Source organism: Daktulosphaira vitifoliae, unplaced genomic scaffold, assembly GCF_025091365.1.
Source record: "Daktulosphaira vitifoliae isolate Bord-2020 unplaced genomic scaffold, ASM2509136v1 Scaffold_1, whole genome shotgun sequence".
Classification (NCBI taxonomy): domain Eukaryota; kingdom Metazoa; phylum Arthropoda; class Insecta; order Hemiptera; family Phylloxeridae; genus Daktulosphaira; species Daktulosphaira vitifoliae.
In genome coordinates this window covers 61,517,701-61,534,133 of record NW_026099572.1, presented here as the reverse complement: position 1 = coordinate 61,534,133, position 16,433 = coordinate 61,517,701, and the positions used below count along the sequence as shown (strand labels likewise).

Sequence of the window (16,433 nt, the reverse complement as noted above, 5' to 3'; positions counted from 1 at the left end):
TAACAGTATTTCTATTAAATATTAAATTGAAATCAATTTTTTTTGACAATATAATTCAAATTAGTATTTTGAGTACTAATGCTCAAATAACTAATTCTACAATCTAAGTTTCCTTTTACTATAAATTAAATATTTTTCACAACCACATATATTTTTGCGTTATGTAAGGCCAGTTTTTTTCTGGATCCTTGTCAATCACTGAAAAATAAATATTTAACATTTATGTTATTTTGTAATTTATATTATATCCCAATAATTACAAAAATACTAAATCTGAAATTGTAATTTTAATGAAATTATACTAGATTCATGACAATTTTTGGAATTACGTTGCTATTATTTTGTCATCTGACCTATCATTTACCAAACAAATAACTCTTATGTACAATAAAGCTTTAAATACCTTTGGCTTTCTTAAATGAAATTTTGAAGAATTTACTAAACCTACTTGTCTTGAATCCTTATAAAATAAATATAGTTAAATACAATCAATATTGTAATATGTGTCAATAATTTGGTCTCTTCATCAATGAATTTGATTAAAAAAATTGAAAGTCTACAATTACAGTTTTTAAAAATACTAGCTAACCAAGAGAGATGACATAGACCTGGTCATTATTGATTCTAGCAATAATTTAAAAAGCTTTACCAATTACTTACATCTTATGTCTCTATAAACTGATAAATTGTCCCGAATTCCCATTTATGCCCTGTTGTTTTTTTAAAATCTATACCAACATTTTATGTTTCTTTTCATTATAAAACCTATAGAATAAACACTAGTAAATTGTTTATAAAAAATAAGTAATGAATTTAGTCATGAAACATTAATTTTTTACATTTTATGTATTATAAGTAATATTTGGGTCTTGTGCATACCTATAAATTTAATTTATAAAAAGTGTTTATGATATACTTTTTTAATAATTTTGTGCATTATATTAATAATAAATAAGTAAAATAATAAAATAAATAATAATATTTATTGTCAAGAAAATGTAATATGTTCAGGTAAATTTAATTCAATGAATAATGAACAATCATCACAAGGAAACAGTATAGGTTTTGGTGAAGAAATATTGATGATTTCTGATGTCGGCACAAAGTATATTCCACCACATCGACATCTGTAAAATAGTGTTCCATCATCTATATTTTTTTCTAAGTCTTGTAATTGTAAAGATTCAAATATTGTAACTTGTGTATCAATTTCATTTTGTTCTATTTCTTCATCATATTCCTTTTTTAGTTTTGGATTTTTTAGTATATTCCAAGCAACATTCAACTGAGCACATTCAGTATTTGATGATTGTATTACAGTTTTATCTGGATGAACTTGAAGAATTAATCTTCTATAATTTTCTTTAATTGTTTCGTGAGATGATGTTTTATCACATTCCAGTATTTGATACAAATTTTGTTTATTCTAAAAGTAAACAGTTTTAAAAATATAGAAATAAAAAAATTCTATTTCAAACCTTTATATTATTCCTATTTAAAATAACACGTCTAAATGTAATTGATGTTCTATTTTCACGTTGAAATACATCAGGCCCATTAGAAGTATTTATAATGTCAAATTTACGTGGTGTTATACCATGTGTCCAATAATTTCTACATTCCCCAGACATTATTAATAAAGATTTAGATTTTAATAATATACTACAATGTTTCATATCATTTTTATACTCCATTACCACATCAGAACCCAATGATAAAGAAAGAATATAATCATCAAATACTCCTCTAGTATCTATATGACTAGGAATACCTGAAAAACCAAAAATGTTTGTAATTTAGAAACTTGTATAATATTTTTATACTAAAAAATGAATCTTAAACCAAATAATTATCAAATATAGTATTACCAAAAAGTAAAGTTTATAAATAAATTAAGCAATGTTTTTAAAAAGCATTTAATATAAATAAAATATTTCCTTATAATGACCATAAAACCTCAAAGTTGATACATTTTAAACACATATTCTTTAATTAAAATATTATAACATGAATACTTATCCTACACAGAGCAAGATCTGACAGATAAACTGATAAAAATACAATATTAAAGTATTTTTTTTAAGTTATCTAATTATTATAGAATTAACTTGCAAATTGTTGAAGTTGCATATATTCAGGAGATAAATTGAGCTGCTGTAAATTTAGAAGTTTACCCGTTTAAATACTTTTCCAGTAAAATATTTTACTAACAGAGTATATTACATTAATATTAAAGGGAAACTTTGCTGTAGGGATGTTGGGCTGGGGTATATAGTGATAGTATACTAGTCTGAGCACCGGGGACATAATTTAGGCTAAATTTTATGTTAATGTTTATATTCTATAAACACAATATGCAAAAAATACATTTGCAACCCGTTATTCAGGAATTGCATTCATGACTTCTTGTGACCCCGAACTTATATTTTTACTCAGTATTTAGTTACTTAGTTAAGTTTTTTAAGTCTTGCATATATTATATTTTTGCCACACTAACTTTAATAAATTGTAAATTTTTAATTTATCGAAACATATAAGTAAAACTTCCCTTTCTTCAGAAATGTACAATCTTTTTACTAATATACCTATTTAAAAACCTTATACATATTTTAAGATAAAACATTAAAGTTTTTAAAAATAACTTCATATAATATTACAAGCGTACCCTGTCCAGGTAAATAACGATTAATTGTTATCTGATTTGGATACCAATTTAATTTTAAAGTAATGATATTTAACACAAATTCAAACTCTTTTGGAATAGGATCACAATAACTATTCTGTTTAACACCATTGTTATCATAATCAAATTCATAACCATAATGTTTCACTTGTCGATTTTTCATACAACCTATAAAATTTATAAATTAATAAAGACTATATTTTTATTTAAAAATAGTAATACTTGAATTTATCCATCGTTCATTTAAAAAATTGAGCAAAAAAATTTCTTGCTTATCTGTTATAAAATTATCAATTATTTCTAAACCCGGTGGTAAATCATAAATAATTTCTACATTTTTTGGCACTATAAAAAATATAATCAAATTAATTGAATTACAAAAAATTAATAATCCTAATTTACCTGATTCTGTGTAAATTAAATACACAAGTTGATGATCAAATAATGCATTTTTTTTACCATTAATATTATTTAATGCTTTTTTTGCATCATCAACATTAAAATAACTAACAAAGCAATAAGATTTGAAAGGCAACATAACAACATTTTCTAATGTTCCAAACTGTGAAAATAATTTCACTAATTGACTTCTACCAAGTCCATCAACTAAGCCACGGTTACATATCATTATATTCTAAAAAAGAAAATGTATATAAATTGACAATATAATTTAGTGCTATATTATATTAAGTTTCTAATATTGTTTTAACTTTAACTGCATTCAACTAAAAAAAAGTTAAAAAATAAAATTGTAGTCAATATTTACATAAAATTTTCTATCCTATATCATTTAATAACTAAATAACGACTATATCATTATAAGTAATGATGATGATAAAAAAAAACATTATGGAATCAAAACTTTATACCTTGATGGATTACTCTACAAAACATACAGGAGTATCTCTTAATAAAATAAACTAAATAACATTACAAATAAACATTTGTTTGCTGTTTCAAGGTACAACAATTCCAAGTAATATATTACCTTAGTTGGTTCATGGCTTGACCCAATGTTCATTTCTACTTTAAGTATCGATTCATACTTTGACATTTTTCTGCTTAGTTTTCGACTCATTAAAAAAAATTAATCTAATGGCAGTCTACTATATTTAAAAGCAAAATACCAAAATTTTAATATTTATAAAATAAATGTTATATTAACCTATTAAACATTAAATATATAACATGAAACTTGTAAAAAAATTTCAAAAATAATATTTAGTTCTACATACAAATAAAATTTCTTAATACTTTTCTTATTGAAGTAAAATTCAAAAAATCATTTTTTTTAATTTTATTGTATAATTAAAGTATTTTCTGACTTTAATTATAATTTGATTAAAATTGGTAAATTTTTATGACAAAAAAAAAAAATAAAATTATAAGTGATAACAAGCACGGACACAAAATTATCAATTTTAGGTGATAAACCTCTGCAAAAATGATAAGAACATTGCTTATGATAACAAGTAAATAATTCATACAACCATAAATTTAAATAAACTTTTATATTATGTAACAGATATTATGATATGATGCACTCAAATTAAAGCCAGAAATTTAAGGAGAAGGTACTGGTACAAGCATCTCGCGCAGCATAATTCCTAAATTCGTCACTGACAGTGACATTTTGGAGAATAAATAAGTCAAGTTCAATACTAAAAGCAAAATAACTACTATTTGAAGTAGATTTTTTATGAATAATACTATTTTTCATTAATTACCAAACCCAACTGCATTTAGAAAATAGTATTTCACAATTTTAAGTTCAATTATCTAGGAATCAATTTTTTGTCACATTGATCTGTTCAACTCTAAATGTCTTTTATGCATTATATTTCTATGAATACATCAAACAAATTCATACTAACATGTTGTTTAATCTCATTTCTGTATTAATGTCGATTAATCAAAATAACAGTTAATAATTTTATCAAGAAAAAATTAGTGTTCATCCAGACAAAGTGAAGAATGAAAATTTGAAAAAATTACAACTGTTGAAAATTTGTAGTAGTAATATTTTACTACTACTATTAAGGCGGGATCTACATATTTTATGCCACTTATCCCGACACCTATGACTATATTTACAAGTGTACTGTATAAGGAAAGGGAAGGATCTTCTGACCAAAACGCAAGTACCCTGAATAGGGAGGGTTCGCTTACACTAATCAAGGGAGTGAAATGGCCAGGTAACAATATATGTTTAATTAAAATTAAGAATAATAATAAAATCAATAATTTTATAATAAAATGCAATTTTACAGAACTACGAGGTGTGATAAAAAAATACCCGGACTGTGTTAATAATATTTATATCAAATAAGGTAACAAAATTCAGATAATTTCATTCAATAAAGTAACTTCTAACGAGAATTTGAGCATTGGTTTGAAATTTTGAAATCGATAACAACATTTATTTTTTTTATGGCATTTTTACGAAAACATGTTTCTGTTATGCGTCGATTTTCGAAATAAAAACAATAGAAGAACAACGTGTGTGCGTAAAATTTTGTTTTAAATTAGGGAAAAGTTCAAGTAAAACTTTTGAACTTTTGAAGCAAGCTTTTGGAGATGATGATCTGTCTCGGACAACATGTTTTGAGTGGTTTAAAAGGTTTAAGGAAGGTAGGACGTCCATTAAGGATAACGAACGACTTGGTAGACCCTCGACCAGTAAAACAAAAGAAATTGTTGCTCTTGTTCGTGAAATTATTCGAAATAATCGTCGATTAATTATCAGAGAAGTTGCAGAAGACGTCGGAATATCTTATGGTTCTTGCCAAGAAATATTAACCAAAGAATTGGGCATGAGCCGAATTACAGCCAAATTTGTTCCTCGTCTCTTAACCCATGAACAAAAACAAAACCGAAAGACAATCTCTCAAGAACTTTATGAAAGAGCAGAAACTTCTAGACTTTTTAAAAAATATTATAACTGGTGATGAAACTTGGATTTACGGCTATGATGTTGAAACCAAGTGTCAATCGTCCCAGTGGAAGTCAGCAAATTCCTCTAGACCAAAAAAAGCAAAGCAGGTGCGATCAAATGTGAAAGCCATGTTAATCACCCTTTTTGATTTTCGTGGTTTAGTTCATCGTTAATGGGTGCCGCAAGGACAAACAGTAAATCAGCATTTTTATTTAGAAGTCATGAAAAGATTACGTGAAAATGTTAGAAAAAAAAAAAAGGCCAAAAAATTGAAAAAATCGTTCTTGGATGTTGCATCACGATAATGCCCCGGCTCACAGCTCATTGCTCATTCGTCAGTTCTTAGCAAAAAATCAGACTCTAGTAGTTCCACAACCACCATACTCACCCGACTTGGCTCCATGCGATTTTTTTTTGTTTCCGAAGTTAAAATCTACGCTCAAAGGACGTCGTTTTCAAACAATTGATGACATAAAATAAAATACGGAAATCGATCTAAAGGACATTCCAATTAGTGTCTACCAGGAATGTTTTCAAAAGTGGAAAAGAAGATGGCAGCGGTGTATTGCTTTCCAGGAAGATTATTTTGAAGGTGATAATATGTATATAGAATAATTTATTTATTTATTAAACGGGACTTACCTAATACAATATTTGTAAATTTTTAGTAGATTTTTTTAGTAATAAAATTAAGTTAATAAAGTTTTATTTGAAAATCCGGGTATTTTTTTATCACACCTTGTATAATAAATAAACAATTATCTGCAATGGTAACTAAATATTTAAAAAAAATGCCTCGATGGCACAAATAAATACTAAATATATATAGATCAACTATAAAAAAATAAATCTTTTTTTTTTTTTGGTTATACAATTAATTTAAAATTTTCCTTTTTGGCACAACAATAATAAAATTTTTTGAATAACAACAATATTAATTTTATAAATCTACCACAAAGAAATCTAATAAACAATAACCACAATAAAAATAAACCTATTTAATATTTTTTATGCTTACAAAAATATTTCAATAATTACTCAACAATAACACAATTCAAATAAACAAATTGATAGAACATTAAAAGAAATATGCGCACTGCTCAAGTGCGACAGGCACCTGGAGTAAAACTTAAAACATAATATTACACAAAAAACTAAATTGAACAATTAACTCTCACAAAAAATTTACTCTGCTAGAATAAATGCACAAAATGAAAACATGAAACTTAAATTTAAAATATCTGTTCTTAAAACAAAATTTAACAAAAATAATATCACAGACATATCAAAAACTCCAAGTTAACACACTAAACTTTTTTCAACAACAAATTTTTTACTTAACCTAATATACATGGGCAGGGAAATGAAGGGAGAATCAGTGCAGGTCAGCCATATAGGTCGAACTGCGATTAGGTGCAAAAGTTGCAGCTAGAGTGGCCACCTAATTAATGTTAAGCTAACAACTACATTTAAAAGTGTCATTGAAAATTATTTGCTAAACTAGCAATAATAAATATTCTAAAATTTTCTCTAATGAATAAAGCGTTAGAATTTATGTATTAATTAAATATTGATTATTACTTTATAATAAAGATCTTAAAATTAAACAATAAGTATAAATATATTTAATTTTTTATTACTTTTTAGATTTCTTTTCTACATTAATTATGATGTAGTATAATATTGTATATATGTAGTATATAACAAAATATTATCTGTAAAATATAAAAATAAAAACATATTTGTTCTTATTAAATATATTTTAGCAAAATATTATCTTATCGCTATTTATTTAAATAATTACAAATTTCAAATAAGTACAAAAATATATTAAAAAAATAATTAAATTACATAATTGAAAAAGAACAATTAAAAATATTGATTGCACAAAAAATTTTCAAATAAAAAAAATATATGCATCGTGTAATCATTAAACATCTAAAGACAAAAATATTCATTAGGTCTTAAATAAAAAAAAATTCAAATTTTATGATTAGAACAACATATAGCACATAAAAAATATAATAGAAAAAAGTAATGTACAAAATGATTGATAGAAACGAAACTATTCATTAAATTGAAAATTCTTGAACAAAAGTTCATAAAAAATTATTACTAACTTGAAAGTTTCTAAAACAACACTGTTGATTTTTCAACAATTATGAGTCATCCGCAAAGTATAGTTCAATAAAAATTTGTTTAAATTAAATCTATAGTTTCTGCGGCAAAAAATGTAAGAGTTATAAGGTAAATTATTTGGTCATGATTTATCAAAATTAAAAGTTTAGATGAGTTCATCAGATGAATCTAGATCTTTTTTATCGTTTTTTCTTAGAAACGTTCTTTGTAGAGCTATTCGTAGATAACTTTTTATTTTTTATAGGTTATCAGTTGATGTATCAAAATTATTTATGTCATCAACATTCTTAGATAGTTCGGTGTTATTTATTAATTTTTCTAGTTCGATTGTATTAATTGTTTTATTAAACACATAGGAGTCTATAATTCCTTGCGGAATTCTTTTGATCAACACAACTGGATCTATAAATATCAAAATTATAAATTAATTTTTTGATAACAATTTTATACGAAATAAATCATTTTTACATTAAAAAGTAATTATATTATTATAAAATAAAATAATGAAATCTTTTTCATAAATACCACTGGAACTTTAAACAAGAATTTATGAAAATAAATAAATACTATGATAATTTTATAAGAATTCATATGTTATTTTAAAAATAAAAATGAAAAATATTTTTAAAATGATGTGGTTTTGCTTTCCGCTTAACAGGCTTAGTGTTGAAAGGGTGTTTCTGAGGAACTCATTTAGGGTTTCTGGTCATAGACGCAACTAGGAAACAAGAAGGTGCTAAGCCCGTCAATTAACAAAATTACCCCCAAATTTTTTAAATTTATATATGTTTTGATATGTCTTATAATTTATAATACAACAATAATTTTGTTGAAATTTTATTTTCTTCAAAATTTTGAAATAGCCATTATTCAGCTTTATCTTACAAAAGAATTTTGTGAGTCGATGATAATTTTAGGACAAGTACATATTAAGTTATTATTTTAACAAAATTATTATTTTATCAAAAATACTCCATTTTAACTATTAAAAACTAAAGCTCTATGAAATATACTTCATTAATTTATTACTTGATATATTAAAACAAAATGTAACTATAAAATACAGTAATACAAAATTAAAAAAATATATTATTTATATATTTTTAATAACAGTATAAAATGAATAATTGATTAGCTGTTACTATCAAACTATTATACACATTCTAACACTGGAAATTGATTTTTTTTTTTTAAGGAAAACAAAAGCGTCATTTGAGTGGGGACAAATAGGCATTTTCCCCAGTCTAAATTTTCAGTACTATTGGGGCCGTATAGTGTTTTAAATCGCCATATTAGCAGGACACAAAGTATCAAGAGTGGAGAGATCAACCATACTGTACCCACACACCCTATGAACATGCGTATATTATTATAAAAAGAATGACACTTACTCATATGATTGACTACTTCGGATGGTATTTCCTTATTAATTGGATTTGATTTGTTTTCAGTAGATATCTCGGCGTTTGACTTGTCAGGAGTTTTATTCTGACGATTTAAATTAAGAGTATAAGAAAAAGAACAAAACATATTAATATAAAATAAATTAATCTTACATATATCTTTGACATCCTCGGATGGTATTTCCTTATTAATTGGATTTAATTTGTTTTCAGTAGATATCTCGGCGTTTGACTTGTCAGGAGTTTTATTCTGACGATTTAAATTAAGAGTATAAGAATTATTTACTTGGCCTTTGGGGCTGTTTGTTGGTGTAAGCTTTAAGTCATTAATATTGGTGGATTCCTGGGTATTATTTAGTAATTTATCTAATTCGTCTGCATTATTTTTTTTACTAGCCACATAGTAGTCTATAATTTTTTGAGGAATTCTTTCAATCAATACAATCGGATCTATAAATTTAAAAATTATAAATAATTATTTGATAAATATTTTTGTAAAATATATAAATTGTGTATTAAGAACAAAACATATTAATATAAAAAAATTAATCTTACTTATATCTTTGACATCCTCGGATGGTATTTCCTTATTAATTGGAATTAATTTGTTTTCAGTAGTTATCTCGGCGTTTAACTTGTCAGGAGTATTATTCTTACGATTTAAATTAAGAGTATAAGAATTATTTATTTGGTCTTCATAGTTATTTGTTAGTCTAAGTTTTTTACATGAATCGTTAAAATCGTCGAGATGAGGTCTCTTCTTTGATTCAAACGTCTTGCGAATTTCAATCTTTTGAATCCTTGTATCCTCGTCTTCACGTAATGTTAAAAGATCTTTATAAAATTTTATAATATTACGTTTACTTGGAAGTTTGCCAATATAATGACGATTTGGACGTATGTTGAGGAGAATGTAATTTGATTTTCTATGTCCGGTTTTTAGATGGCTAAAAGCCTTTTTGGTTTTGATTTTCATATTTAACTTTTCGTGCAGAGATATAAATTAAATATCTGACTACAAAAAATCAAATATTAAAGAAGTTTTGAACAACTTTTGTGGAGTTTTCGGGCTTAAGAAATTTTCCGTGTCACACCTAAATCGCCCGTGACTGTTAAAAAATGTTAACTAAAACAATATAAATTTATAGTCAAGGAAACAAGAAGAAAAATTTATATAAAAACAAATAAATTGAAATAAATTTGAAAAATACATTGGCCAATAAAACTTTTAGTCAGATAATTTAAAATTATTACGTCCATTTACTTCAAAGGACATTTTTAATTTCGATGCGAAACTGAGAAAGTATTATATTTACCATAATGTATTTTTTTTTTGTCTGTCAATATTTTTTTTCAGTTCTCACTGGTTCGATTTTTCTCAATGGTATATCAAGAGATCACAAATAGTATCTAGTTTAAGATATTTTTCTCAAAAATAGAAAATTTTCCTTAGTTTTCCGTAAGTAATCAAAATTTCCCCAAAAAATTATGATTTTTAGAATCGGTATATTCATCATTTTTTAAAATTTTTTTCTTAAAACTGCCAAAACATTTTTTAAAAATGAACAAATCAGAATATTCTTTTTTAAATATAAACACCTTGAATATTTTTCTCTCTTTTGGGTATATTATTATTAAAAACTGGACCATTAACCACTCAAAGGGGGGAATCCAAAATAGCAATTTTTACACTAAAATTAAAATTTTTCAGCTTAAGTTTTGAAATTGTTCCAGAAATACTGTGTCCTTTAAACATATGTTAAATTAAAGATTATGTTACGTACTATAAATTAAAAATGAATATTTGTCCCGACAACTTATTTTCTATGTATAAATGGCTGCCGTAGTTAAAAACGTGCTATTTTTGTGTCAACATTTTTTATGTTTTCAACTTTAAATTTGCCCTTTGTACAGGACAATTTTAAATCATGAAATATTTGAGTACAAATTAGAACTTAATTTATCTATTTAATATTCAATAATTATTTATATTAATATACAACACATAATATATTCTGCTAGTAATGTATTTTTTTAATTAAAATATATATTGATTATTCCTACATAATCTAATAATCAAACGTAAATATTTGTTATATTAATTAGAAGAAATTTGTTAATATTTAGTCCTCATGCAAAACTTTACTTTTGTGTTACACCAATCCAAAAAAGATTTAATTGAGTTACAAATGACTAGTTGTTTTGATCTAGTGAAACTATGAGATCTTAGTCTACCAGTTAAATAAGAATATTAAAAGGATAAATTAAATTAGCTATCCCAATTTTTTTCTATTTAGTTATCTCGCTATTCGAAAACCAAAAAGTTCGATTATACAATGTCAATAGAAGATATATCTTCTATGGAAGACCTATGAAATCTTATAATCGATGTAGTTAGAACACATTCAAAAATATATGATTTTCACTAATTAATATTCAACGATATTTTTACAAAATCACTTATAGGTGTTCGTAATTATCATTTAAATTAATGAAATGAGACACCTACCGACTTGAAATATAAATGTTTATCTATTGTATTTTAAATCTATAAGAAACTCTTAATACTATCTAATTAATTTTTAGATATTTAATTAAAACAAATTATTTTGAAGTAACCATTTTTAATAGTAGCGCATAAAATTCATTTAGACAAGTATATTTTTGATTCTGATGAAAATTCCTTGTAAACCAGTAAATTTATTTTTAAGAACCAAGCAATTTCTTGTTGAAAAGTATTACATCAAGCCCGTCAATTTTTATACATATTTGCCATAAGGTAACAAGTACTTCATTATTTCTCCGTAAAAATTACAATATTAATTTATTTATTATCAATTTCATACTAAATTTAATTACTATAATTATTATTTATTCATTATTATGCTTATAAATCAAAGAATTACTAATCAGGATATAATTAAGGAAATAGGAGTTGATGTTGCTTTTGGAATAATCCACCAACTTCTATATTAGATATTGTTAATCCTCGTTTTTAATCAAAAGTAGAGATTTTGACTTTTATTAATTTTGTCCTGTTAAAATTGTATTTTATAACACTATGCGACTACGATATGTACTGAAAATTTAGACCCAAGCTAATTCCTAAGTTGCTCCCTATCCAAATGATACTCTTGGAAATATTTTAGATTTACGTTTTATTATATAGTTAATTTTTTTGCGAAAATGTTTGTTATTTAATTATAAAGTTGTACAGTATAAGAATACTGTTGAAGACATTTATAAGATTTTTATAACTATTCAATTTTTTTATTTATAAAAATAAGACTAGAAGTATATAAGTATGAAATTTATTTGTAAAGCTGTAGTTAAAAAACTATATTACGTCTTTTTATCATTATTTTACTTTTATCAATAGTGTTTTATCGTGGCGTGATCGTAATAATAATATAATAATATGATCCTCTGGATGTTACAACTTAGTTTTTCTTATCGAAATAAACCCTACATCGTTCTAGTCTATGTTTTAAATTGTTAATCATTTTTGAAATACTTGTTGACGAGTTAATTGACGAGCCATTTTCTTAATTGTTAAATTTTTAGACCTAAAAAATATTTAACCACTCATAAATTAAAAAATAAATACTAAACGAAAATAAATAAATCTAAAGATTATAATTTTTTTAGAAAAAATTAAGTAATTAATGATAAATTTATTACAAATTTTCAGGATGATTTGATATTAATCACTTTAAAATATTTTCTTATCTGCTACAACCAAAATTTTGCTTTAATTTTACATTTATATATTTATTTTGAAATATATTTAAATTAATATAGTGAAATCTCATTAGAATTAATACTACTATAGGTGAATTTATTCAATGTTTCATATTTGACTCTTTCTTTTTCTTTTTCCCCGCCTTAATCCCAACTACTTGGGGTCGGTCATCCTTATCCTAAACTTCCACTTGACAAAGTCTCTCACATCAGCTGTCCTTAAATCGGATTCAATAACATGTCTCCATCTCTTGCTTGGTCTTCCTCTACCTCTTCTTCCTTCAACATTCATTTCTACAACTGTTTTTAAGGCTTCCGATTCTTCTCTTCTCATAAAATGACCAAACCATTTGCTAAACTGATACTAAATACTTAAAACTTTCCACCTCTTCAATCACGTCCTCGTCTATTGTCACTGGTTTCCCTATTTCCCCTACATCGTATTCTCTTCCTACTCTATATATTCTGTCTTACTCGTACTTATTCTTAAATCCTTTTCTTCAATAAATATTTGACTTATAATTAAAAAAAAAATAACTTTGTTTATTACAATTAAACACTTTTTATCGTTTTGAACTTCATTAAAATTACATTGTGTGATTTTCAAGTAGTTTTTATTGATTAACATGTAATTTAATTTAATTGCTAAAAAAACAATAATTTACCCAACATTGATTGTTATTGGTTATACTATGTTTTAGTTATCAGTAAAAAGGAACAAACAAAATAAACGATATTTTATTTATAGTACAATAAAATTTATTAGGATTTTTAATAATAACCTTGTTTCAATATATTTGATTCATCATATTATTTATAACTGAAAATTTTTTATTGCAATTAGATAAAAACTAATTTTTTTACTAATTTAAATAATAATATTAATAAATAAAACTGTAATTAAACAAAATACTTATACAAAGTTAAATCCATATCATATAACGTTGCTAGATATTATTAAATGCTAGTACAATACTTTTTACATGTTCTACAATATTAGTAATGAAACTGCTGATTATTTTCAAATGTACTTTGTTGTGGTTGTTCATTTTGTTCAGTAGATTCACGTTGTTGGGGTGCTATTGTAGGTCGGTTATACGAATGGGTCCGTACATGCGAAGGTGTTGAATAATAAAATGAAGGCTGCCTATATATATGACCTTGGTCCATTGGTTGGTAAGCTAGAAACGGTGTGCGGTAAGCATCAATAACGTTTGGTTGCTCGTATAAAGGTGGTGGGTAAGGTGCTGGATGATAGTAAGGTGTCGGATATGGCGTATAATAAGGTGCTGGTTGTGGGCTATCAATAGGAAATTGTTGGTCAAACTGATAAGGGTAACGATACTGATTACCAATGGGTGGAATATATAGACTACTTGGATTCACAGCTGGGTAAGGATAAGGATATGGATAGGGATATGGGTATGCGTAAGGATATCCAGGCGTAGTAGCAATGGGCGCGTAATCAAGGCTATCTGACGATTCAGGCTTGTCTTTTCGTGTACCAGTAGGACCTAAAAATATATTATTATACTTTAAAAAATATATATTAAACATGACTAGATTCTTCCAAAATATGAAATTCTTGAACAAATGTAAAAAAAAAATTTTAATTTTTAGGTCTTTTATTATTTTTATGACTCTATCTAAAGAAAACTTAAGTTAGTCAGTTATATAAATATATAATAAAAATTGATCAATCGAAACTAATATTTTAAATTTTAGCTAAATAAATATGATGAAAAAAATTGACTTAAATAATGAAGCAAAATATCCTAAAATAATGAATTCGCTATTCGTCCTATCTTTTTTACAAAATGAATATCAGTCTAACTTTTTATGATACAAAATTTAAGAACTAATGTTTTTTTTTATAAATATTGCTAGTATTTGCTCCTAGCTAACAATATTTAGGATGCTTTTGTAAAATAAGTACTTACTTTCAGTAGAAGAGTGTTTATTGTATTTTCTCACATTTGGTTGAATTTGTAAAGTTTGACCAGCTTGGGTACTTGATACTACTTGTTGTGTAAGGCTACAAAGGGCACCAGAAGTTATCACAAGTACAATCGAAAAAATCTAAAAATAGTTATGTGTTACATATTTGTTATAATATATCCTGTATTAAATAAAATAAAATCACGTGCTTGAATATCATAAATGGAAAATTATAGTTATACATTATATTATAGCTTTAACAACAGTTGTATAACTATTGCTAGAGTAAAATATTATGTTATATGTTTAATTTATTAAAAAATCTTAAAATGTTTGAAGTACTCATTAAAATATATGTGCATTTTAAAAATTAAAAAATTTTCTTACTTGGATCATCATATTGATGTTGTTCTGTACACTAGAGTTCTTCTTTCAAATACTGACCATGACAATGGATTGTAATGGAGCTTTTATAGTAACAGTCGAAGACCCAGGAGATCGTTAAATTTAACATGGTTTTATCAATATAATTAAACTAAACAATGACTTAGGTGTATCAATCAAGATACAACAATAGTGCTAACCAGTCATCATTACATTGGAGACGGTTGTTGAACCTGAGTAGGTGGATAAACATTGCAATACTGGTCATGCCTTAGTTTTAAAAAAATAAAATGTCAAATGATTAATGAATATTATATTTATATATCTGGCTAACTATATTTATTTTTTTTAGATTTCAGCTATACAAATGATTTAACTATGAGTATTAAACTATAAGGAATTCTTTGCTGTTAGTGTTTACTTTTAGATACATTTTTAAACTGAAAATATTTAGTATAATACTATATAAGTGTATTAAAGACTCCTCTTAAGGTAGTATAAAACTTTCCTTGACATATAATAGATTTTTTATACACACGCAGTAAACTATATGTTAATTTGATTTTACAATTGCTTATTGGTGGTAGAGGATAATGCACAATATTATATATTTATCGACTTAGGTATTATTAGTATTGAATTCAAACATTTTTCTTGAAGAAAGGTACTTAAGCATTTCCTTAATTTGAAAAAAATTGTATTTTCGTAAATTCATAAAATTACTAAAAAAACGGTAGCACAGTGGGGTCGCAGCATAGTGTGGATGTGACAACCATTTGCACATAGAAGATATGTTGTCGGGACAAATTTTCTTTTTTTAATTTATTCTTTTTTTAGTACGTAACACAAGCTTTATAAACTATAGTTTAACATATGTTTAAAGGACGCAGTATTTGCGGAACATTTTCAAACGTTAAATTAAAAGAGTAAACTTTTTGTGAAAAAGTAGCTATTTTGAATCTGCCTCTGTTGGCAGGTTGAGGGTCAAGTTTTCAAAAAATTTAAATAAAATATAAGGAAAATACCTAAAATTTCTATTTAAAAAAAAATTATTTTTGAAAAAGTTATGGCAGTTTTAAGAAAAAAAATGCCAAACTTTATCAATTTTAAAAATTATATTTTATTCGAGAATTTCCTCCATTTACAGGAAACGAGGGAAAAAATTTCAATTTTTAAGAGCAATGCCTTTAACTAGATACAATATATGATC

The 16,433-nt window shown here is 25.2% G+C and overlaps 2 protein-coding genes across 4 annotated transcripts; both read right to left on the bottom strand.

Moving 5' to 3' along the window:
- Positions 1–964: 964 nt before the first annotated feature.
- LOC126896646 (alkylated DNA repair protein alkB homolog 8-like) lies at positions 965–6,901 on the bottom strand. 3 transcript variants are annotated; one of them, XM_050669595.1, is made up of 7 exons: positions 6,637–6,901; positions 3,672–3,789; positions 3,086–3,317; positions 2,906–3,028; positions 2,666–2,851; positions 1,479–1,771; positions 965–1,426 (listed from the first exon to the last, which is right to left on the bottom strand). In XM_050669595.1, the coding sequence occupies exons 2-7, from the start codon at positions 3,759–3,761 to the stop codon at positions 989–991; spliced, it is 1,362 nt and encodes a 453-aa protein (XP_050525552.1). In that variant the 5' UTR covers positions 3,762–3,789; positions 6,637–6,901; the 3' UTR covers positions 965–988. The 3 variants fall into 3 exon arrangements, with proteins under 3 accessions (XP_050525552.1, XP_050525553.1, XP_050525554.1); XM_050669596.1 differs by lacking the exon at positions 6,637–6,901 and adding an exon at positions 3,919–4,046; XM_050669597.1 differs by lacking the exon at positions 6,637–6,901 and adding an exon at positions 3,450–3,566 and having other exon boundaries at positions 3,672–3,901.
- Positions 6,902–13,668: 6,767 nt separating this feature from the next.
- LOC126895542 (nematocyst expressed protein 4-like) lies at positions 13,669–15,342 on the bottom strand. The gene is made up of 3 exons (XM_050667520.1): positions 15,227–15,342; positions 14,842–14,980; positions 13,669–14,415 (listed from the first exon to the last, which is right to left on the bottom strand). The coding sequence occupies exons 1-3, from the start codon at positions 15,236–15,238 to the stop codon at positions 13,898–13,900; spliced, it is 669 nt and encodes a 222-aa protein (XP_050523477.1). The 5' UTR covers positions 15,239–15,342; the 3' UTR covers positions 13,669–13,897.
- Between the last annotated feature and the right edge of the window lie 1,091 nt (positions 15,343–16,433).